Source organism: Acomys russatus, chromosome 6 (genome assembly GCF_903995435.1).
Source record: "Acomys russatus chromosome 6, mAcoRus1.1, whole genome shotgun sequence".
In the NCBI taxonomy this organism is placed as follows: Eukaryota; Metazoa; Chordata; class Mammalia; order Rodentia; family Muridae; genus Acomys; species Acomys russatus.
Genome location: NC_067142.1, coordinates 80830860 through 80856149, shown reverse-complemented (window position 1 = coordinate 80856149; position 25290 = coordinate 80830860). Strand labels below are relative to the sequence as shown.

At 44.0% G+C, this 25290-nt stretch overlaps 1 protein-coding gene across 1 annotated transcript; it reads left to right on the top strand.

Annotated features, from left to right (window-relative positions):
- The first annotated feature begins 289 nt into the window (after positions 1-289).
- On the top strand, positions 290-25290 carry Rrp15 (ribosomal RNA processing 15 homolog). Its single transcript, XM_051148100.1, has 5 exons — positions 290-448; positions 8806-9065; positions 11006-11103; positions 12283-12481; positions 25152-25290. The coding sequence occupies exons 1-5, from the start codon at positions 304-306 to the stop codon at positions 25284-25286; spliced, it is 837 nt and encodes a 278-aa protein (XP_051004057.1). The 5' UTR covers positions 290-303; the 3' UTR covers positions 25287-25290.

The window sequence follows — 25290 nt, the reverse complement described above, 5'->3', positions numbered from 1 at the left end:
CTAACTCAGGAACCTAACCTTCTAAAGGAGAGAAATACGAGCCTGCCACAGCAGCCGCCCGGAAGGGTGCCAGGCGGGTTCGCCATAGAAGCCGCCGTTAGGGCAGGAGGGGTGAGACCGGGAACCAATTCCGCCCGAGAGCACCTGTGGATCGAGACACTCTCCGTCTACACCCGCGGCTCCAACACCGGAACTTCAGCCTGGCAAAGGAGCTCTGGAACTTTGTAGCTCCGGAACCGGAGGGGGACGTTTCTTTTGTTGCAACCCGACTGAATAATCAGGTGACACTTCCGGCGAGTCCAAATGGCCGCGGCCGTTGAAGACTCACGTGTGAGCACCGGGAAAAAGCTTAAGCGTTCCCTGAAGAAAAAGAAAAAGATTAAAATGATAGCCAAGGCCGCGGTGTCGAAGCTGGAAGATGAGCTCAAAGATTCTTCAGACGGAGAAGGTAATGTGGTCGGGCAGAGCGCCCCAAGGCAAGGGCTCGGTTTCTTCTTGTTTGGTCTGTGGGGCAAGCGAGGTTGGGCGAGGGGACTTGCTCTTCAGAGGCTCCTCGCTGTCATGTTTAATTTTGTGTTTCCACTCAGTCAGCTGTTACTAAGGTTGCCTATGCCAATGAGAAACTTAACAGTAAAGGCAGAAATAATGACGGGCATCACACAGATTTAAGAGCAGAAGGAGACGGGCGGGTGATAACTCCAGGGAAGGTCCCGTTCCTGCTTAGAAATGGAGTAAGGACAAGATTAATTTTCTCAGGTCAAAGCAAAGGCTTAGGGCGTCTGCCCGAGAAGAATCAAAGCTGGTATTGAACATTTTGCACTTTTCTTCCCCTGCCCACCCCCACGAAATGTTCACGTCTTTAAGATGGGAGGATTTGGCTTTTTTGTCCTTTGAGCCGGTCAGCTTGTAAGCGTTTATCGGAAAATAGAAAAGGCTGTAAGTGCCATGTCCACGAGCTTGTATTTGGAACCCCTAGCAAAGCGTGAGAGGAAGGGTCCCAGTCGAAATAATGGATGAAACAGGCTCAGTGATCAAGGCGCAAAAGAGGAAGAAATACTATTTCTGTGCAGCGGGGGAAATGTGAGCGTTTGGGAGTTTTGTGGTAAAGGAGAGAAACAAAATTAACCTCTGCTAGCAGTTTGAGAATGAAAGGAAGGTGTGTCTCGGCAGTTCTTTCACCGTTGTGTGTCTAACCTTGATGCTGCTTTCATTTTGTTTTATTTTATTTTTCGAGACAGGGTTTCTCTGTGTAGCCTTGGCTGTCCTTGACTCACTTTGTAGACTAGGCAGGCCTTGAACTCACGGTGATCCGCCAGCCTCTGCCTCCCCAGTGCTGGGATTAAAGGCGTGCGCCACCACACCCACTAGGCTCTTTTTTGTTTGTTTGTTTTTGTTTTTGTTTTTGAGGGTGCTGCTTTTAAACTTCCATAGTTCTTGGCACCAGCTTCTTAGTTTAGAAGGAAGGGCAGGCATTTGCTTCCTACACTCCAGTTACTGCTCATGTGTGGCAGACACACATTTCATGGGTGTCTGAATTTGTTAGGTTTTCATGACCCAGTGGTTTCACATCCCAGAATAACATGCAGGGTTTTAGTTTGCATGATGTGGCTTATCTCCTCTCGTCATGTGCCTTTCTGCCCTTTGATAATTGCTATTTTCTGTTCATACTGTGTGCTTGCCACATTGAACATGCTCTCACTGTGGAGTTCTCAGCCTTTTGCCTTTACTGCTCATAGGACTCTGCAAATGCTTGCATGTCCACCTAATATTTATTGACGTCAGTGTCTGATCCAGTGCGTTGTGAAAGAGATTGGTCCTTAAGTTTCTAGTGCACTACTCCAGGTCACTTTCACTTTGTGGCTTAATGTCCTGCTTTCTTTAGACCTGCTATTATTTTTAAACTATAGGTATGTGTTGTGGGTGGGGGTATGTGAGTGTGGGTGCAGGTGCCAGTAGATGCCAGAGGTCTCAGATCCCTTGGAGCTGAAGTTACAAGTGGTTGTTAGCAGCCCAGTGTGGATGCTGAGAAAGGGTCTTGGTTCCTCTGGAAAAACAGGGAATGAACTCAACCACTGAGCATCTCTCCAGTTCTACCCTGCTCTTTTTAAACATCCACTTTTCCGATCTTCTGAGGTGTGTTTGCTGTTTGAAAGTTCCATAAGCGTGCAGATAGTTGAACAGATGAAGCATTACTGTCTAAGAAAAAGAAAGTATCTACATTTTTTAAGCAAGACATCAGTACTGCTTACAAATTTGGGTGGAAATTCGATTTCTTTACTCAAGTACTGGATACTTCTAGGGGGAAACCTTTTCAGCATAAATACTGATTAGGTTTCTAAAGTTCTTGTCTGTTACAGAGCATGTGTCAAGGAGGCCTCTGAATAATATGGAAACCTAACTATCCAATGAATGTTAGTACTCTGTTACAGTAACCCTCTAGGCACTGACTTGATGGATGAATAATGTCTGTCTTTAGAGTTACAGTTTCAAGGAAGACAGATATGGACACAAGAAATGGTCAGAATGGAGTGTGTCTGATGGCTGCCAAGTGTGGGAGTGTATATATTGTTCAAAACAATGTTATGGTATGTGAGCTTGCAACTAAAGAATCCACAGTTAGAAGTTGACTTGTATCCCCTTGTGGGTTGGTAACAGCTTGTCTGCAGCTTCCATGATGATAACCACTTTTCAGGATCGGGTCTTGTCAAAGTCACTGGGTTACTAGGGCTCAGCTTATAGCTGTGCTTTTTGCCACAAACATGGGCTCTTTCCGCTCCATTTACTAAGCCAACTCTTTTTTTTTTTTAACAAACATTTTTTTCTTGGAACCACATTCAATAGAGTTGTCATGTCTTATTAGTCTCTTTAAAAGCTTAAAATTGCACTATATATGTATGTATGTATGTATGTATGTATGTATGTATGTATGTATGCATGCATGCATGTATTTTTTAGGGGAAGTTGTGCTACAGCAGCACACATGTGGAGGTCAGAGGGCAGCCTGTGGCATCTCTCTGCCATGTGGGCCTTGAGGATTGAACTCCAGCCTCACTTGGTTTGTGGCAAAGACATTTGCATGCAGAGCCATCTAGCTTGTTCTAGTTTTGTTTTTTAATATTTATTTTTATTTATATGTGTGTTTGTCCCTGCCTGTGGGTATGTGCACAAATGTGGAGGCCAGAGGCATTAGATCCCCTGGAACTGGAGTTGCAGGTCGCTGTGAGCCTCCTGGCCTGAGTGCTGGAAGTGAATTCAGGTCCTCTGAAGAGCACCAAATGCGCTTAACACCCCCTCCCCAACAAAACAAAACAAAACAAAACAAATCAACCCACAACTTTTATGTGTCTTTTATTGTGTGGTGCTTGGTATCAATCCATGTGGATGCGAGGTGAGCTCTTGCACTGACTCTAATGCTCTCCATCCAGTTTTCTTTTTGAGCATTTAAGCCATATCTGTGACAGTAATAGAAATAATAAAGGGTCATTCATTTTGAAAATTTGGTAATAAAGGGTGGTTGGCTAATGCACATTCTTTGGTGTCACTCAGAATTGGATATTTAGCCTATGAAATGGTTGTTTTCCTCCTGTGAATTCATAGTCTTTCTGGAAAGGTGACCCACAGATTGTAGAGCTGTTGCCGGTTTTTCAGGTGATAATAACTGCAAAACTGTAAAGCCTGAGGCCTCAGATTACACGAGCAGTGGTGAGCAAGCTGCAGGCTTATGGTGAAGTTGTACTGGCCCATCTGTCAGGACATGCTTGACTTTCAGTGCTGAGGTCTCAAGCGATGACACTTGCCTCACAGAAAACATGGGTTCGGCTTCTGTGGCTTGAGCTGTACTTGTCATGTTCTGGTTTTGATTTCTTATGACATCTTGTATAAGAAAGATAGGAAATTTTGCTTTTATGAAATATATGTTGCAGAAACTTTCAGATAGCTGAGACTGAGGGCTTGTTGACTTTGATGGCAGCAGTATCAGAATTTAGCCTAGAGCCTGACTGATGCCTGTGTTGTGTTCAGTAGACTTTTATTCACTAAGATTGGAAAGATCTCTCTGTCCTCCCACTGATGGATGCCTAGGCTGACACCAGAACTTGGTTGTGGTAAACATGGGTGTGTAGGTGTCTCTGACTTTCATTCTGGGTCAAATTCTGGATTCTGGGTACTGGATCTTAGTTCAGTTTTAAACTTTCATTATTATAATATCTGCCTTTATTTAGGATGTAATATTTCTAGCAGTAGGAAACAGAATTTGTCTAACACTATCATGTATCACTTTTTTATGGTCCATAGATTTCAAAACGTTAAAATTACCAAAAGTTTTAACTTTTTGAAGAACACCCATATGAATTTTTATAGGCACTATAGGTACTACCAATTTGTATTTCTACTGATAGTAGGTTTTTTTAGATTGGATCTCATAAGCCCAGACTTGCTGTGTGTCTGACAATGGCTTCCAACTGCAGTTCTTCCTGTGTTTCTTCCCGTGTTCCCTCCCGTCTCTGGCCTTCCAGTGCCAGCTTATGTGGTTACTTTTGTTGTGATGATATTCTGACTGGAGTGAGATAGAATATTACTGAAGTTTTGACTTGTATTTCCTTCATGGCAAAAGATAATAGTGTGGATTTTTTTAAATTGTATTTTTGTCTATTGGTACTTCTTCACTTGAAAAGTGTCTGCATAGTCCATTTGCCTATTTATGGATGGGATTATTTGCTCCTTCAGCACTGTAGTGCTTTGAGTTTCAAGAATGTATTTTAGCTATAATCCTGTACCAGATGTGTGGCCGGTGAAGATTGCCCTGACTCTGTGCCCTCTGTTCCCTGTGCAGATGTCTGGCTGATTAAGATTGCCCCGACTCTGTGCCCTCTCTTCCCTGTGCTAATTCTCTCCTTTGTTGCAAGAAGCTTTAAAATTTGTGTCACCTCAGTTTTCAGTTCTTCCTACTACGCCCTGAGCTGTTGGGGTCTTATTTGGGAACTACTCACCTGTGAAATGAAATCTCGAAATGTGAAACCTGGAGCTGAAGTTATAGGTGGTTTTGATTCTTTTGGCGGGGGGGGGGGGGGCGGAGCAGGGAACAGGTTTTGGGATAGGGTTTCTCTGTGTAGCCTTGGCTATCTTGGACTCACTTTGTAGACCAGGCTAGCCTTAAACTCACAGATTCACCTGCCTCTGCCTCACTGAGTGCTGGTGATCCAGGCGTGCATTGTGAGCCTTTTGATGAGAGTGTTAGGAACCATACCTGGGTCCTGTGCAAGATTAACCAGTGAACCATCCCCCAAGCCCATACTTTTTCTTTTGAGACTTGGTTTTACTAGGTTGTACAGGCTAGCCTTGAACTCATTGAGTAGCCTAGGCAATCCTTGACCTAGCAATCCTTCTGCCTCAGCCTTATACAATTTGACCCAGGACATTCCTATGGAATTGTCCTTGAACTGCCTGAATTAAGTGTATAATTTGTTGATTCAGATACAATGTATACTTGATTCTTCAAGTTGTAGTTTAGTGACAAAAATGACACCCTCTCTGCCCCCAGCAACTTCCCTAATAAGTAAATGGCTTCTGTTGAACTTTTGTCAAATATGCAAACAATGGCTGTTGATGCCGTGTATTATGAGGGAAGGAAGGTGGGGCTAAATTGAGTTATTACATCAATAGAGGATATTCAGGCATGTTCAGGTATTATGATAACCAGAGAAACTGTCCTCTGACTGTGTCATAGGAAGTTGAGTGGTGATGTCATTGCTAGACAGTTAAAAAAAAAAAAAAAATACTGAATTGTGTTGGCCAGTATATGAAAAATGGCTGTCCACTTCTCACATAGGACTTTGTAACTTCATCCACTTTAGAAATCCTAGAGATAGCCTTTAATTTTTGATGAACTGTATAGCTGCATTTAAGACCTAATAATCAGCTGGGAGTGGCAGTGTAGACCTGTAATCCCAGCACTCAGGGAGGCAGAAGCAGATCTTTGTGAGTTCGAGGCTAGCCTGGTATACAAAGTGTGTGATGCCAGCCAAAGCTACACACAGAAAACATGTCTGGAAAACAACAAAACAAGACAAAAAACCCAAACAACAACAACGACACACACGCCCAAAAAAAGAAAGAAAAAAGAAAACCTAATAACCTAACAAATAAATGTGCTTTCTATAAAATTGTAGTCTTCTTTATCATTTAAGTTACTTAAAGCAAAACAACATGTGTAAAAAGCGAAGCACACCTTAGGCAGCCCTGTGTATCGTCTTTCTTTCCCAAAGCCTCCGCTCCTCCCCATCGCCGGTTCTCTCAGCACGCGCACAGCTTATTGAGCGCCCTTTAAGTGATAACCTGGAGCTCCTTAGGGAGAGAAAGCTTCATTTCCTTTCTCTTTCTCCATTCGTGGATGCTCAGAGTGTGCAGGTTTTTAAAAGTGTGTCTGTCTCCTGGTGGAAACTTGCCTGCTAGCCACTAATGATATCTGGGCTGAGGAAATGATAGGTAGGCAAGTTTGTGAGGCTGCTGAGGCTCTGGGGGAGGTAGCACGTGGGAAGTGTGCAGGTATTACGTTTAAGGTGGTTAGAATTTAAGAATTTAGCCGGACAGCCATGCTGGACATACTTGAAGCAGGAAAGCAGTGGTGGCTTGTGGGTGACTGATGTGGAGCATTGCCATTGTTGGGATTTCTGTCAGTATTTGCAGCAGACATCCTCTGTAGTTCTTCCTTGGTTTTTAGATTTTTAAAGTAAAATGCAGGAGTCACGTATAAAGGACTTCAAGGATTGTTTTTGCCAAGTGATTTCCAGTCGTGTGTTAGACAACTGTTTACTTTTACTTTTCCCTGCTGAAGATTGGTTAGCGAACAATTGCCAAAGTGTTGTGTCAGGATGCAGTTACAGCTGACGAGCCTGTTCCTCCTGGGTCCCATGGTGATGAGCTTCAGTGTCCTACAAGCAAAGTCCATTCCGTTTCTTTGTGTGTACATGCTGGTATGATCTTATTAATTTGGCATTTTTAATTTGTTTATACAGAATGCCATCATTTCCATTGGGAGCAACAAACCCCCTAGCTTGAGCTTCTTTAAAAAAATAAAATAGGAATCTTTCAGTTTCCTGTGTTCCCTGTCTTGTCTTTGTGTGTTTGCTTCATACATGTGTTCTCTTGCCCCTAGTAAATGCCTTTCTTCAACTGCTGGGGGGAAAAAAATCACTTTTCCAAATTCTTTTGGAATTCTTTTTACTGGTATGGTGAACTCAGGCTGTATAAAATAATGCTGTAAGCTTTTCCTAATTGAGTGCATACTGTGTGTGTTGTATTACTCTGGCCAAGGCCCACACCACAGTAACACAGAGAAGTCTCAGTGGTGAGTTGCAGTGGCTTACATCATGAAAAGGCTCTCTGGGGCCCTTGTACAGGTGCATCACAGTGGACACTAGATGTCAGTGTTGTAGTTCTTACATTTTTCTAGGCGTGGGTAAAGCCTTTTCTGCTCCTAATGCCCCAGGTAGTGCTGGTGCTTAAAAGTTTAGTAGTGTGTCTCTTTACATCTGGTTAATGCTTATTAAAAAAGGAGGATTTTTTAAATTGCTATTAGTTTCCACAGTGCATTATTTAAATGTTAATATGCAAGATCCTCAGACATGCTTCTGGGGAGAAGCTGTGTGGCCTTCAGCTGTGTACAATCGCCGCGGCATTGATTACATCCCCTGTGCAGACTTTGCTGGGGTCATCCTCATTCCTTACCTGGAAATTCAAGGAGGTGCCAAAAATTCAGCTCAGTTGATCAATATGCCACTTAAAGTTTTCATAGTATAGTGTTTGGGATTTTGGTTTTTGGGTTTAGAGATCCCCAGCTTGTATTATTTGAAAGTAGTAACTGAAGGTTGTGTGTTATAATCAGTCCCTTGGTAAAAGGTCTACTCAACAGTTTAGTTTGATTTGTGGCTTAAAGTCTGAGAGCATTCCAAAGTCTGCTACAGTGAGGAGATGTCAGGACTGTATTAAGTAGGGAGGGGTGGGGAATTCTTGCCTAGGTTTTTTTCTTCCTTCTTTTTAGACTCACTGTGATTGTCTCCTGATACCAGGGAGTTGCTGAATGAATGAGTCCGTGTCGTTGATTACTAATGTTGGTATTTTGCTACTTTGATAAATAATTTTGAGGTAATAGTTTTGTTTTGTTTTTTAAACTAACCTTTGGGATACATCTTGATAGGAGTCAAAGAAAGGACCTTTGTTTTTCTCAAAGGCAATTGCTGCCGTTTTTTTACTCTGAGAATTTCTCAGCTGCCTTTCTTAGCTCTTCTTACTAGAAAGTACCCCAGGCCACTCAGTTGTTGGGTCATTTCCCCTTTGAAGTGTTTTCCAATGACTTCACAGGGTCCTGAAAGAGCCCAGGTCCTGTAGCCCACCCTCCAGCTGCTCAGCAAGTTTTGATAGCTAAGCCCCACCTGTGTGCCATCCCTGCTGTCCTCTGACCCTGCCACTTGGAATTTGTGTGCCGCAGTCTTTGTTGGTGCTGGGCTCTGAGTGCACCCCTGAGCATGCTCAGTCAGCTGGGAGGTGAGGTATCCATTGTTACTCAGCACAGGAGTTCAGTGTCTGGAGTGGATCATCGTTTTTGTTTGAGTGGAGGGAGCAGCTGTTGGATTTGCCTCTGCTGCCTGGCTCTTGAAGCCACTTGGGCGGCTCTGTCTGTGTTGTGTACTGGTGTCCAGTGCTGTTAGCAACACAGAGAATCCAGGTGCTCCTTATGGAGTGTGTGTGTGTGTGGGGGGGGTACATCTGCACTTAAGGTTAATTTATTTTTACTCTTAGGGTCAATAGGAAGCTTTGAATCAGACATGCACCAGTCAGATGATGGAGCTGTAGAAGCCGACAGTGAGGACAATGTTGAATCCTGTGAGGAAGAAAATGAAGACGCTGCGGAACCAAGTGCTGGAACTAATTCAGGCTGGGCAGATGCCATGGCCAAAATCCTTAGCAAAAAGACGCCTAAAAGTAAACCCACCATCCTCACCAAGAACAAAGAGCTCGAGAGGGAGAAGGAGAAGCTAAAGCAGGAGAGGGCGGAGAAGAGGAAGCAGGTGTGTCTGTCCACCTGTCTGTGCTGTTCTTCGCAGTTTGTCCCAGAAGCATCTGGCTTTAAGGGCTTCTCATGGGGGGCGGTGAGGGGGCGGGATGGGTTAGCAGGTTAACTCAGCATGGTCTAATGTGGGGTGGGTTAGCAGGTTGACTCAGCATAGTCTTACATGGGGTGGAATAGCAGGTTAACTCAGCATGGTCTAATGTGGGGTGGGTGGACAGGGTTAATGCCAACACAGTCTTATGTGGTCGTCTGAGCAAGCCCATCCAGCCCCACTGTGTAAATCTGAATATCGAAGTGGGCGCACTTCAGAATGGCTATTTTCTGTTGATTAACTGAATTCTTGCTCTGGTTAATTGCTGCTGATAGTGTACTTTAACCTTGACTGAAAACTTAAATTTACATACAAGTTGGCTATTTTACAGTATAAAAGAAGCTATGGTGAGGTTTTCATGTCCCCTGTACTATAAGTGTCAGTATGTCAAAAATATTTGGTTATAAAATAGGTATTTTCTAATAAAAAAAAAGTAACTTTCTATATTTTACTTGCAGTCTAGGAGTAGTAACTTCCAAGGAGTGGTCTCCAGGTAAAGAAGAAAGAAGTAGGCTTGAGTTAGACCCAGTGCTCTCTGTGGCTGCCATGCCCTCCTCACTTTGGCTGCTTTGCTTGACACCTGCACACACAGCTGTGCTCATACGGAAGCTTCTTTTTGTACTTGAAGATAAATTTTGTCTCTAAACCTTACAGAGAGCTTTTCAGTTGAAATTTGAATATTTGTTTACTAACTGGGAAAGGCTAGGAAAAATTTTTTAAATGACAGAAGCTGTAATTACATCAAGTCTCCAAATTTCAGGAAAGGGATGAGGGAGGGACAGCATTTTAAAGCCAAGTCTGAGTGCTGGAGACACTCCAGTGCACAGAGCACACAGAAACACTGGTGTTAGCACAGAGCACATGGAAGCGTGCTTGCTGATAGCAGCAATGGCCGCCGGGACTGTCTGTACAGTGTCGGGTGGCAATGCCATGTAAAATGTTAAGGTTTGTTTCTCACCTTGTGTAATAATGAGTCTGCTGACTTTAAAATGCACCAATTTGGGGACGAATGTTTTTTCCAGAGGAGCCAGGCTAGGTCCTGTTGTCGGGGCAGGAGCATTAGCCTTGTTCTAACACCAAGCAAGGGGGTAGAAAAAAGCTGTCATTTAGCCACCGTTCTTGGTGACCTCTCAAAGTAGTTCATCCGGTCAGTATCTGTCAGCTTGGGAAACAGACCTAACAACCAGTTTGTCAAATCAGGCACCTGGGTTCAGGCTGTTGCTCAGAGAACATTTACACTAGCTTGTGTATTACCTGTGGGCTTTCTTTCTCCAGCTCCCTTAAGTGTTTGCACAGTAGTGGGAAATCGGTTCACTTGAGTTTGTGACTAGAAAGGCTGTGTGTGATGAGAACATTGGTTAGATGTGCCAGGAGGGGAAAATAGGTTTCATGATTTTATATAAAGAGAAATAGGCAAAGTGTGAATATCTGTTATGATATTGTTCTATTCAAAGCCGGCACAGACTTGATTCTGAGAGCGGAGTCCTTGGGAAGGCAACGGGTAGCTTAGCTTACCTTTACTGATGTGGACAGTGCAGTGTTGGGCATCCCACTGCGTCAGGTGGGTAGCTGGCTCACCTGCTGCACACTGCCTGGCTGGCTGTACTGGCAGCTCTCCAGAGCCTGACGCCAGGGAAGCTCTTAAAGACCCTGCCTCTCACATGACACAGGAGTGCTAGCCAGAGGCTGTCAGAGCTGAGCCTCTGAAACTGGCTTTTAAAAACAGCCTCTATGACACATGGGGCTGGGCCTTATCACCGCTGTCCCGTCACAGAGTGCCTTATCAAAGTTTGCTGCGCGTTGAGAATTGCTTACTACTCTGTCACATAACTGTATTTATAACACAGCTCGATAAGAAGCGGGAGTGGGAAATGATGTGCAGAGTGAAGCCAGATGTTGTCAAAGACAAAGAGGCAGAGAGGAACCTTCAAAGGATTGCGACGAGGTAAGACAGTGCTTCCGCCTCTAAAACAAGTACACGCTTTGGTAGTCATCTCCTGTGGTCAGATTGGATTCCTAAGTTCTGCCATCTTAGAGCCTTCTAAGCTCTGCCATCTTTGTCAAGTGACTCACCTCCAACCTGCTGTTAGACTTTGCAGGTGTCACTAGGCAGAGCTGTAGGACGCCAGATGTGTTTAATAGTTATGGGGATGGTGTAGTCAGACCCCTGACTGCGTTTCTCTTCTGATGCTTATCTAAATGCATGGTGCTGGGTTTGTTCCCTTGCATTGTATTTACAGGATGATATGCCACATGTTATGCTTTCCCGTAGCTTTTCCTCTTATGCTCCTCAAGCATGAGCACCAAACATTTGTCACTTTCCATATCTAGAGCTGAATAGGCTATGGTCTCTTCTGTGTGATTGCTTCTGCTTCTCATCTATAGAAATGAGTCTAGTGAAATGAAATGTGTTCTGTGTATGATGACGTCCATGGGAGTTGAGGAATTGGGAAAGGCTTCACAGGAGAGAACAATACATCGCTACTTACAGAGCCAGGGGTCTTTGGAGCACGCCTTTGATCCCAGCACTCAGGGCAGAGGCAGGCGGATCTGTGAATTCAAGGCCAATGTGGTCTACAGATTGAATTCCAGGACAGGCAGGGATATATAGAGAAACCTTGTTTTAGGGGCAGGGGGTTCGGGGAGCATAGCTGTTCATTCAGTGGAGTGGTTTTTTACTTCTGGTTAACAGATCACCCTGGCCATTTTCTGATCTGTGTGGAAGCTACATAGTGAGACGTGGGAATCTGTGTACACTGTTGAATGTCTCTGCCCCAGCTTATCTGTTATTTCTAGCCTGTGAGGACCCCTGGAAATTGAAACAAAACGGTCATTTTAGTTTGAAAAAATCTAAACTTGGTTTTCAATAGCTCCATAACCAATAGTATTTTAAAATAACTACACAAAAATTCATTTTATTGGCACATTAAGAAGACAATTCACTCATGGATTCAACGTGTTTTAAAGTAAAAGTAAAATAAGCTAATTACCTTATTTGACTACAAAAGACAGAACCCATGAAGTCCGTGCACTGTGGACTAAGTAGACCTGAGAGTGCATGCCTCCTTTCTATCTAGATGGGGCAGGAGCTGTCCATCTCACGTTGCCCTGTGTTTTACACTAGGGGTGTGGTGCAGCTATTCAATGCTGTTCAGAAACACCGAAAGAATGTTGGCGAAAAAGTTAAGGAAGCAGGGGGCTCCATCAGGAAGCAAGCTAAGCTGATGTCAACCGTTTCCAAGAAGGATTTCATCAGCGTTCTTCGGGGAGTGGATGGTACGAGTGAGAACAGCCCTGCTGGGAAGACCCTCAAAGCCAGACAGGTAAGGCTGCGTGGTAGGGAGCCTTGGCGCTGAGTACTGTCAAAATTTTGAGATGGAGAAACAGCACACTGCAGAGTCAGAGTTCTTCAGGTCTCATTACAATTCCTGACTTGCCACACCCTAACTTAAAGTTTGAACTTTTTAGCTTCATAAGGACAGGAGCTACCGATCTCTACTTGTGGCTTTGATTGACGGTGATACTCATACATATAGGAGCTACAATGTGATGCCTTAAACATTCTTCTTTCTTTTCTGAAATGGTGTGATTCCCCCCAGGTATCTGTTGCGTCACGCAGTCTTACTCTGCAGAACTTCGTCCTCCTGTGATTGCAGCCATTAGTCAGCCATCCCCATAGTCTCCTTAGGCTTCGATAATTACTACTTTGTTCTCAGCTTGTGTGAAATGACTTTAAAATTCCACAAAAGATTGTGTACTGTGTTCTGCACCTGATTTACATCATGGAACAGTGTCCTCTAGCACAAGGTCGGGGTTCATCCTGTGTTTGTTTGACTAGCACTCCATTGTAACGTAAGTTAAGCCATAACGTTGGTATGACCCATGTATATAGGTTATATTGTATTTTCTTTATCCATTGGCTGTTGATAGGTATTTAGATTTATTCTATTTCCTGGTACTGAAGTGTCAGATAAGATTTCACTGACATATTGACTTCAGTTGTTTCCTCTCTCTCCCTTCCTCCATCCCCCTCACCTTGTCTTTCTTACTCTCTTCTGCTAGGAGCCAAACCTAGGCTTATGCATGCATCCTAGGTGAGCACTCCACCACTGAACTACATCCCAGCCCCTGACCTCATCGTCTTTGTGTGAATGTTCCAGAGTGAGGTTGATGGAAAGTCTTGTGGTTGATTGAGCAATCTCCATCCCATTAGGATGACAAAGAGAAATGCTGGCTCTGAAAGGAACATGCAGTTGGGACAGTGAGACAGCCATAACCATTATGAGAAAGTGTCTCTAGTAGCAAAGGAACCGTATAGTGTGCATGTAGAAAATGGTTCTCCTTTGAGCTCTTATTTTGAGGTGTGTATGAGAAGTAGTTTAGTAACATGGACAGCACTTGGAGGGTTTATACTTAAGTCTTAGGCTGTGTTCACACTGGCAGCTTTGTTCCTTAAGACTCAGATAGATTTAGTAGCATTAGAAGGTAGAACTCGTGGGATGTGGGTAATAAATACTTGCTTTTCCTTCTTTTTTGTTGCTTTCAGAGTAATTTTTATGGATGCTTATATCAATGAGCTAAGAAATACTGACTATGCTCTACAATTTGAACTTGCTTTTGGCTTTCTTTTCCATATCAGTTACAGTCACAGGACTAGATTTAATGTGGAATTAGGTGGAAACTTGGAGGCTATGCTGTAGAAGTGGCTTGCACTACAGTGGCTGCATGCCGCCAGCACTCCAGCACGTTTTCTTCTCATATTTTTGTTGTTCTGTTTTTGAACATTATACTTGAGTTTAAATCTAATTATTAAGGGCTGTGCTGCTTGTGATAGCAAACATTTATAGATGCCCAGTTGGTACTGCGTTATCCTGTGTCTTTTAAAGTCTTACACTAAGTCAGTGTTCTCTGCTTCCTTAACAGCTAGCTAGCTACCTTCACTCAGTTCTTTCATGCTTGATACTGTGCCTCCCTCTGAACACACTTCTATAGTTAGTGCTGCTGTTCATCTCTCTTATTCTGCAGATTTGCCAGTGGAGTGCCCTGCCATGGCGTTTTGTTCTTGTTCCATAAGCCAAAGGGTTGACATTGCTGTCTGGTTGCTTGATCCTGTGTGCTTTTCTGATTGGCCCTTGGGCTTTTGTTACTTTCTTTCAACTTCCTGTCACTATCACTCTTTTCTGGACAAGTTCTTCGGGCTCCAGCCCTTATGCTTAATTGGAAAAATAAACCTGGTGTCATGGTTTTAAGTTTGAGGAGGACCTTTTGATAATCTTAATGTTTCTTTATGAGAGTGCTGATTTTATTTCACAGGTATGATACACATTCTTCTTTTGAAAAACTGTAGCTTTATTTATTTATTTTTGGCTTTACATTGTCTTATTTCAAGAGCTCAGTTTTGCTGTTTGTTTCGGTCCATGTCTTTCCTGTTAGAGGTCTTCAAATGAATGGTGGTGATGTTTACTGTTCCTGCCTCAGAAGAGTGTACTGAAGAGTGGAGAAAGTTTACAACGTGAGCCCAGAATCTGGGTGGTGAGCTGGACTGTGGATGGACAGAAAGAGCTGGGCTGTGGATGGACAGGCAGAGCTGGGCTGTGGACGGACAGGCAGAGCTGGGCTGTGGACACACAGGAAGAGCTGGGCTGTGGATGGACAGGCAGAGCTGGACTGTGGATGGACAGAAAGAGCTGGGCTGTGGATGTACAGGCAGAGCTGGGCTGTGGACGGACAGGAAGAGCTGGGCTGTGGACACACAGGAAGAGCTGGGCTGTGGACGGACAGGCAGAGCTGGGCTGTGGATGGACAGGAAGAGCTGGGCTGTGGACGGAGAGGCAGAGCTGGGCTGTGGACACACAGGAAGAGCTGGGCTGTGGACGGACAGGCAGAGCTGGACTGTGGATGGACAGAAAGAGCTGGGCTGTGGATGGACAGGCAGAGCAGGGCTGTGGACGGACAGGAAGAGCTGGGCTGTGGACACACAGGAAGAGCTGGGCAGTGGACGGACAGGCAGAGCTGGGCTGTGGACGGACAGGCAGAGCTGGGCTGTGGACGGACAGGAAGAGCTGGGCTGTGGACGGACAGGCAGAGCTGGGCTGTGGACGGACAGGCAGAGCTGGGCTGTGGACGGACAGGAAGAGCTGGGCTGTGGACGGACAGGAAGAGCTGGGCTGTGGACGGACAGGAAGAGCTGGGCTGTGGATGGACAGGCAGAGTTGGGCTGTGGATGGACAGGAAGAGCTGGGCTGTGGATGGACAGGAAGAGCTGGCTTCTGTAGAAGACCCCCACATGTCAGTCTGTACAGGTTTCTTTTGAACCCTCTGATTTTATAGAAACAATGTCGGCTGCACTGGGGTAAGGTACTTTGTACCAGTGTTCCTGGAGTGTGGGTGTCTACTGCTGTTTGTATAGACTGGCAGCCACTGCTCTGTCCTGTTAATCACCCAGCCTCTTCTCACCCTGACTCCCATCCAGAACGTGATTTGAGTCTTGGCTCTCACTTAGCCATCACTGTCCCCGCTGTGATTGGCTGCCGTACTTTTACCCAGTGTATTTTTAACATTATAATTAGTGATGCACATTAGTTGTGCACACTTGTGGGCTTTACATGTTCTCCTATATGTGTGTGGTGTGTACTTATTGTGACTGTTCTCCTGCCCACCCTCTCTTGCCCTTCCCCTCCCCTTTTCCACAGCAGTTCTTTCTTTTGCCTTCAGGTCATTGTCAGGCTTCGGTATTTTGCTTTCTGCATGTGAGAGAAAACATGCAGTAGCTGCGCCTCTCAATCTGCTTTATGTCACTTGACTTAATGGCTAGATTTGCTTGCTACCTGCAAATAGCATACTTTTCTTAAGTCTGAATAATATGTACACATGCTGCATGCTATACATATACCGTGTTTTATTCATGCATTTATTTCTTGATATGACTGATTTGGTACCCTGGCTGTTGTGAGCAGGACTTCAGTAATTGTCTGTGATCCCGCCCCCCTTCCCTGCCCACATCTTTTTTCTTGCTATATGTTGATTTTTTTCCCTTTGTATAAATGAGCACAAGTTGCATGGCTGGATTATATGATAGTTCTATTTCAAGAACCTCCATACTGTTTTCCATAATAGATATACCAGTGTCTGTCCCCACCAAAGGCATATAAAAGCTCCCTTTTTCCACATCTCACCAGTATTTGTTATTTTTTGTCTTTGGGGAGTAGCCATTCTGACTGGGGTAGTTAGAATTTCAGGGCAGGTTTATTTGAACTTTATCAAGACAGGGTTTTACTGTGCAGCCCTGGTTTGCCTGGAATTCACTATGTACCACAGGCTGACTTGAAACTCTCAGAGATCTGCCTACCTCTGCCTCCTGAGTACTGAGACCAAACGCACTACCAGGCCCATCTCCTTAGTGTACTTTTAACTTGGATTTCCATAATGGCTTGGCTAACAGTCTTGGACATTTTTCATATAATTATTAGATATTTGTATTTGTTTTGAAGAGTGTCTGTTTATGTCAATTGTCTATTTAAAAAAAATCAAATTACTTGTTCTTTTACTGTGAAGTTTTTGACATAATCTTTTATTAGGTGGCTCTTGGTAGACGCCCCTCCCTCCCACTTGCGTGTACTCCGTAGGTTTTACTCTTCACTCTGCTGACTGTTTCCAGGTCAGTATAGTAAGACCCTTTCTCATGACAGCAAGATCGGTTGGCTGTAAGTAGACCTGATTTCTGTTCTTTTGTCTTCTTGGTTTTTAGTTATTGTCACTCTGTAGTGTGTAGAGCCAGGTGCTATGATGCTTTGGCTTTTGGAGTCTTGTGGCTACTGATTTTAGTGGGACCTTTTATTTCTGTGGGAAAAAATGTCCTTGGTGCTTTGATAGAGATTGCATTGTTTGTATAAATTCTGGGTTGTATGGACATGTCAACATTATCCTGCCCATGTACATGGGGTTATTGCTTAGTTTTATCACACAGTCATGTGTCCTTATCAGTGAAGTGTTGGGAAATGGTACCTTAGAAGCTTCCTTGGGAGAGCAGCCAAGGTCATTCTAGGGAGAAAAGTTTGGAAGACTGCTAAGTATTCTTAAAGGTGCAAAGCCATGAATTATAAATTCTAGTTGAGTCACTAGTTTCAGTTGAGTTCTTGAACTGGAGTCCTGATAGGTAAAACTGAAGGAAGGTACTTTAGGACTCCTCTCAGGAGAGACAATAGCCTTAACTTAGGATGCTTACTTGTCATGTGTACAAGTTAGCTTTTTATTCAGTTATATGTGTTCCATTTAGCATTGATAGTATTGTCTGTGCATTCCCATGTGTGTGTGTGTCTGCTTGCACACTCACTTTACTTTTTGAGACAAAGTCTCTCACTAAGTCTGGAACTTCCTAAATTTCCCTAAATGTTTTCCCCACAATTCTCTGGGATCATCCCTGTGCCTGCTTCCTCATCCCTGGGCTTCAGGTGTCCTGAGTGCAGGCCTGTGGGTTGGATGGGGCAGGGGGAGGGGGATTGTCGGAAACCAGAAAAGAACCAGATGGCAGAGGCAGGTGGAAGGGTGGATAGCTCACCTTCAGGTGGACATAGTGAGGAGGTAAATAGCTGATTCACAGTATGGAAACATAAAGTGATCGTTTTCACTGTGGGAGGTGGTGTGTGCTCCCAGTTGAATTCAGAAATGAGATAGATGACATAATGACTAGTCAAAACTGGGGCATGGAGGAATCCACAGGGCAGCAGCTGGGGGGAAGAGCATGTGGGTGTCTTAGTTTGTGTTTTAGTGCTGAGAAGAGACAACACGACCATGACAACTCTTATAAAGGAAAACATGTAGCTGGGGCTGGCTCACAGTTCACAGGTTTAGTCCATTATCTTCATGGTGGGAAGCATGGCGGCGTGCAGGCAGACATGGTGCTGGAGAAGGAGCTGAGAGCTCTACATCTTGATCTGCAGGCAGCAGAAGACTGTCTTCTACCCTGGGTGTAGGTTGAGCATTGGAGACCTCAAAGCCCACCCCCACAGTGACACACTTCCTCTAACAAGACCACACCCACTCCGACAAGGCCACACCTCCTAATAGTGCCACTCTCCAAGGGCCAAGCTATCAAACACATGAGTCTATGGGGGCCATGTGGTAAGGCCACGCCTGGCAGGAGCTGATGGGGTCTGCGAGTCTCCATGGGGCCCCTGAGTCTGTGGTGACAGCTGCATGTCAAGTGAGGCTGGAGGAATTGCGTCTTAGGAAGTGTTTCTCAGAATAAATTAAAAAGTTTCTGGGTTTCAAAAACTGCTTCTCCCTAAGCCGTAGACCTTCCCCTGGCCTAGTTATGTGATACCTCACATGGCCTCACATGGGCTCACGTGTTTGGGCACTTTGTGTATTGTGTCGTGGGGGCAGGGGTGGGGGGGGGGAAGCAGTGAGTGCTGTGTTTACAAAGTGTATCTTGTAAACATTGGATAGTGTTTTTTCCATTACAGGTTTAAGACTGAGAAGAGGTTAGTTATTTTACTTATTCTTAAACACTGTAATTATTTCTTTTGCACTTTTCTTCAAAAGCTAGTTAAACTCCAGTTAGTTTGTGAAACTCAGTTCTTTCCCCAAAGCCAGGACTTAATGTGCTGCGTTTTAAAGGAGCCTTTGTCTGTGACTATTAGGAAAGTGTTGCTGTGTGCAATTTCTGTCCTCAGTTATAGACTTTCTGCAAGATTTTTCATTTATCAGAAATTGACACTATATCAGTTTCAGATTTGTTATAATTAAGCCACAGTGATGCTTTTGCAGAGGGGGGATGTGATAGCACAGCACAGAAATTTCCAGAATCATAGCTGGACAACAAATTTCAGTGCATATCTTTATGGGAAAAAGTCATTTGCTGAGGCAGGCTGTTTTTCTCTGGTTTTGTGATGTAAGGTATTTAAATGTTGAGCAGAGATGAGCGAGGGGGCTGCCTGTCTGATAAGGCAGCCCTGTAACACCCCAAGCATTGAGTGTGGAAAATGCCTTTGAAGAAATGGACTGACTTGGAATCTCACAACCCAGGCTGTGCATTGTTAGGTACCTTTAGAACCCTAGGAAAGCCTAGGACCGAGGTCACACAAGTCTTCAGGTGGCCTCAGCATTTTCAGGACATTCCCAGTTGTGTGAAGGCATAGAATTCTGAGACTGGAAAGAGGAAAGCATTGTGCTGTCCTTAGATTGCCCCTTGCAGGGCCACGAAACAGGGCTTTACTCTTCTTTAAGATCTGCCGATGGAATGTGCGGAATGCCAACTTTGTAAATAGTTCAGCTTAATGTTTGTTTACTGAAAATGCTTAAGCAGTAGAGTTTAGACAAAGCTAGACTCCAAACTTGAAACCAAGGAACAGGATCCTCTACGGTACTGTGGATGGGAACAGTTTAAAGTCAGTTTCTCACTGTGGCCAAATACAGTAGTTATGTGGAAGGACACTGGGACTCAGCCATGGTTCTAATGAGAGCAAGTTATATTTGGGATGGGAAGAGGGCTAAGTGTGCAGTAAGGACTAGTTGTCACAGAGCTGCTGTCAGGCGTCTGTCTTTAAGCTGAAATTAGTAGTGCCCTGTGTGAGGCCTGGTCTTTTTGAAGTGTCCTGTGCGCGTGAGTCTTGTACCTGTGTCATAGGTTATAGTGCTGTATGGTAGCACACTGGACGTGTGGTCAGAAGGTGCCAGGTAGTCCCTGGCTAAAGGACTAATTACCCAGTTTCCTTGGCAGGGGTATGGCCTCCTCCCCAGCAGGTAGGCTGTGGTTTGGGAATGCGCACTAGGGAAGGAGCAAGTTTGGCTCACTGCCTCAGTAACATTAGCATCAGTTACTGACTGGTGTTTGCGTGGCACATGGTGTTGGAGGTTAACTGTCTCCTTTCAGGCCAGTTGACTAGCTAGCTTTGGGGATGTGTCCAGGTTTCCAAAGCTGGGAATTGATGTCCCTCTCTTGCAGGTGCTACTCTCTGGACTGCAGCGATTGTCCACTGCTTCCATCCCTGGTGCGGGAGCTGCCGCTCTTTGACTTTTGTCCATCTTTTCAAATGTCACAGATGTGGGACTCTTTAGTTGTTTAATGTTTGCAGTCAGTTGCCTTTACAATTTGAAACTTAACTTTGCATGTGTGGCAGTAGGAATGCCTGTAACCTGACCCCCTGTGCCTGTTAGGCGTGGCCCTAGTTTTTATTTTAGGGCTTCATATTCTGGGACCTGATATCCAGCCCAAACCTTTGCTTCCACTCTCCTACTCCTAAAATTGCATTCGACAAGGAGGTCGGTAGGAGCAATCTGTATTTTTTAGTCTGTGGAGTTTCATGTATAGTGGACTGTACTCATATTCTTTGTTTGGGCTCAGCACTGGAAAGCAGCCCTTTCAAACAGGTCTATTTACTCAGACTTTTCAGCAAACTTCATCCCCTTATGTCCACATGTAAGTTCATAGTCTGCTCATTTATTTACAAATCTGGGTTTTGCTTTTATCTTGTGCAATAAAATAGGGACATGCTTTTAGTGATTAATTGGAAGACTATATTTTAAGTGTTTCAGACTTCTCGTTTGGTGTGCAGTATGTAGAACACACTCGAGAGATGCCTTGTTTGGCTTAATGAACTTCAGCAGTTTTAAGAGCCCAAGAGTGGTGAGGACTGTGGAACTGGATACGTGAATGGCGATTTGGGATAGAAGCCAGCACACAACAGACCTGAGGAAGGACTGGTATTGAGTGGGGCAGAAGGGGAGGTCACAGCAGTTATAGTTCAGTGGATTCAAACAGGGAGCAGCAGAACCCGGGCTTCAGGGGTAACAGCTGTGGGGGGAGAGAATTAGGTTTTCTCTGAGAAGTACAAACACTTAACATGTACTTAGATTATAAGTAAAGGTAGTTTAATGTCGGTAGTCGAAATCTTTTTGTCTGTCTGTGTCTGTCTCTCTCTCTCTCTCTCTGGTATTCTTTATTATACCTGACTAGTCTCTTGGTCTTACAAAGTACCCATATGAATGTGAAACTTCATGTTTGTTTGCTTGCTTGTTTGAGGCAGGCTGACTTTGAGTTTGTGGTCTTACTGTTTCAGCTTCCTGGGTGTTGGGAATGTAGGCATGTATCTCCCTGCCTATCACAAAACTCTTGAAGGAGTTAACAAAAATGAAGCCTCAGTGAGCTTACTGCCTAGACTATTTATTACCTTGCAAAATAGGCAAAATAAATTACAGCAAGACTTACTTGCTTAGATGCCACTTACTAAGTTCTTTGAGGGCCAGGGAGAACTGGCACCGCACTATGTCTCTATGCTTGTTCCACAGTCTCCATCTCTGTAATGTGGGTCTAGTGTGGGGTCTTTGTGGGAGCTCTTGTGCACTGATGAGGGATGTTTCAGTCCTTATGACTAGTGAGGTGGTGGAATATCCTGCAGGATTAAAAACCACTGTTGTTCGTTCCCACTTCTAAGAGGAGAGGCTGCATTTGCTATTACATGCATTTCCTGTGTCTCCTTCATCTCACAGGGAGAATGTTCACACAGCCTTACTTAAGTCTAGGTGGATAGCTGTAGTTGAAAATAGTTTGCTATTGGAATTTAGATGAAATTAGCCACTACTAAATCCATTTAGTTTAGCTAAAATTAAAGTAAAGCTCAGTTATTAGATGAATTGATTGAAATAAACATGTTGATGACTACTAAATTTAGACATGACTATTCTTTTTTTTGTTGTTATTGTACATACTCTTTTTTTTTTTTTTTTTTTGTAAGATTTATTTATTATGTATACAGTGCTCTGCCTGCATTTACGCCTGCACTCCAGAAGAGGGCATTAGATTGCATTATAGATGGTTGTGAGCCACCATGTGGTAGCTGGGAATTGAGCTCAGGACCTCTGGAAGAGCAGCCAGTGCTCTTAACCTCTGAGCCATCTCTCCAGCCCCCATGACCATTCTTTGAGGGTTTGTCTTTTTCTTTCTTCAAAATGGAATGAGGTAAACCACTTAATTATTTGCTGTTGAACTGATAACTCCAGATCTTCTTCCTCAGCATTCGTTAGCCATCAGTGTGTCTGAAGCTACTAACACTGTAAGAGCTGGCTTTATCTTCAAACTACATGGATTGCTTCTGAATGACCTTGATAGAGTATTTGTATAAAGCGTCCTTTGGGGCCACTGTTCTGTTTCCTTGCATCACGTGGCTTTGTTCAGTACTCTCACCCATGGGCAAGTGTGGGGAGGCCAGAGGTAGATGATCAATGCTTCCTTCCCTAACAGACGGTCTCACTGAACTGGGGCCTCATCACTTGGGTCTTCTTGTCTTTGTCCATAGGCATATGCTTTGACCATAGGCATATGCTGCCATACCCCACTCTTTTCCATAGGCACTGGGGATCTGAACTTGTGTCCTTTCGCTCAGTTAGTGTAAGCATGAAATGTTATATTCAGGTTGCTTTAGGCTGTCTAATCAATACTGTCTAATCAGCAACTCTGAACACTGCATGATAGGTCTGGACAAAGGTGGTGATGCAGTGCTGTAGTTTAGACATCGAATGTCCCCATGCCAGCCTATCTATCATCTATCTATCTATCTATCTATCTATCTATCTATCTATCTATCTATCATCTGTCATCTACCTACTATCTATCATCTATCCATCATCTATCAATCAATCATCTATCTTCTCTCCCTCCCTCCCTCCTTCCCTTCTTCCTCCTTCTCCTTCTTCCTCTCCCCCCTCCCCCCTATTGTTTTGCTATCCTGCCTTGTAAGATTTCTTTGAATTCATGTAGTCTTGGGAGTCACATTTTTGGCCCCAAACTCAGTTATTTTAATATAAAGCTGGGTTTTGGTGCTCTTTGCCCACTCTGCAGCTTCTGAGCCAGGGCCCTCCATACTTTCCTATATTCCTGCTGAGATTTTATTTTATTTTATTTTTAAGTAGAAACTCCATCTCCTTTGTGGGAGACCCATCACTCTCACGTTGTTCCCTGGTTACCGTTCTGCTATTTAGATAATTTGCTGTGCCATCTGGAGTTGCTCTCACACTGACGCCCACATGCCCTGGTTCTTGTATTATGTCTCCATTCACTCTTATTGGTGAAGATGCTTTCAGGCTTTGTCAAATGCTGACAGAAGGGCTGGTGGCTGGTGACAGGATCCTCTGTGTGATTGTGTCTCTTGAAGTCGCTGTTGCAGGGCATGCCTTAGGCCAGATGTGGCGTGGTTTTGGCTCTTGCCTCCTTTGGCTGCCTTGACCCTGTCCTGCTTTGACTCTTGTCCTCTGTAGAGTTCCTTTTGAGAAGGTGTAGCGGGAAATGACCGTTCTCTCCTCACACACCATGTGTGCGAGCATTGCATTCTAAACCATAGATTATGTCCTCTGTTCTTTTTTTGTTTTGTTTTTTTCTCTTTTGAACTGCTGTTATGGAATCTCTTAGACTGGTCCTGCCTTACTTTTTCTTCTGTTAATTTGTCTCTTTTTCTGTGTGATTTTCTTACTTTTATCTTCTCACTCTTGTCCCCTTAACATCATATGTTTTAGTTTCAAGCCAGCCCTTGGCCACCTTTGGTGTTTCTAATGGCCGCTTTAAATCTGTAGTGAACCTGAATTTCAGGCTAATTTCTTTGTTGCCTATTCCTGTAGACTAAGCTTGCTATAGTTTATTAAACAAGAATTTAAGCTATTCAAATTATAGACTACAAAGTGTTTAAAATGTAATTTTGAAAACCCTAAGACTATGTGGAATACCAGTCTGTCTTTCCTCACTCTCAAAGGGTGTAACATGCCAGGACCTTAAAATCACTGAGCAACCTTTTTTCACTGTATTTATGATTCTGTGGGAGAAAAAGCCTGGAATAGCGGCAGCGGAGCTTCAGTTTCAGAGGCTTAGCTGGAGAGCCCAGAAGTCAGCAGGGAAGAGGGCCTGACCACACCTGAGGAGGGCTCTGCCTCCTGCTTTGCAGATGACAAGCGTTGAACTGTGTCACAAGCGGCACAGTGTTTCTGGTTCCCAGTGCTGGTTAAGCCATAGCATGGGATCTGATGCTAGAAGTACTGCATCACTACCCAGCCTGCTCAAGCTTGAATGCTCCCTTGTGTCTGGAGGTACCCGGGGGCAAGTTGCGTTTCAGTATTTTGTACCACAAATCTTAATATGTAAATAGTGTCCTTAAAAAAAAGACAAGCTTTAGGAGAGTATGTAATTACCTTGTGAAATCTTGCAAACATTTCGATGTCTTTTTTCTTTAAAATGCTTATTATATAGATGTAGCCCCCAAATGGGATAGATCTGCACAGACTAGCTGAAATTCGCATCCATGCCTGACAGTGGTTAATAAATCATAGAAGTGTTTTGCAGTGCTTACTTGATGCCACGAGGTGGTGCTGTTGCGCCTCCAAGGAAAGTCGTGTACTTAGCTCCAGGCATTACATCAGTCCTCTGAGTGCATGGAATGACTCTGCTACTAAGTTTGCTGCCTGCTTCAGTTATTTATAATTTTGGCATTTTATTAGTTTGTAATTCCATGATTGTGTCAGGTAGTGAGACCTTGTTTGTTCACATTTTTGCAAAGTCTGGATGAGGCACCTGCCTGCACAGCACTGGTTAGGTAGCATCTGAAGCACCTGCACAGCACTAGTTAGCTCCCTCTTTCTGAGTCAGTGTGATTGGGGTTAAAGGTTAAACACTGTTGGTATACTCCATTAGAACAGTTGCCAAGGGTTTTCTAGTGAGGTCTCACTAAGGGTTAATTAATGTGTCCAAGTATTTTTAAAATTAACACCAAAACTATATTTTACCAGATCTAAATTATTTTGCTTTCATATTTAATTGGTAGAGTTGACAATTTCCACTTTACTTTGTATTTGTACATGTATGAGCACAGTATATAAAATCAATTTTATATTATCTTGGTTTAATCTCATTTAAAACTACATATTGAAACGTTTCTTGTGATGGGTACAGTTTTAACTTTTTCTTTCTGGTTAAGTTGATTTGTGAATGTCTGGCTCTGTAATTTCCCTCAGACTGAAGTGAAATCAGAAGAGGGCCCAGGGTGGAAGATCCTGCGAGATGATTTCATGATGGGAGCCAGGATGAAGGACTGGGACAAGGACAGTGATGAGCCTGCTGGTGGCAGGGCAGGGTCGGCCAGTGACTGAGCAG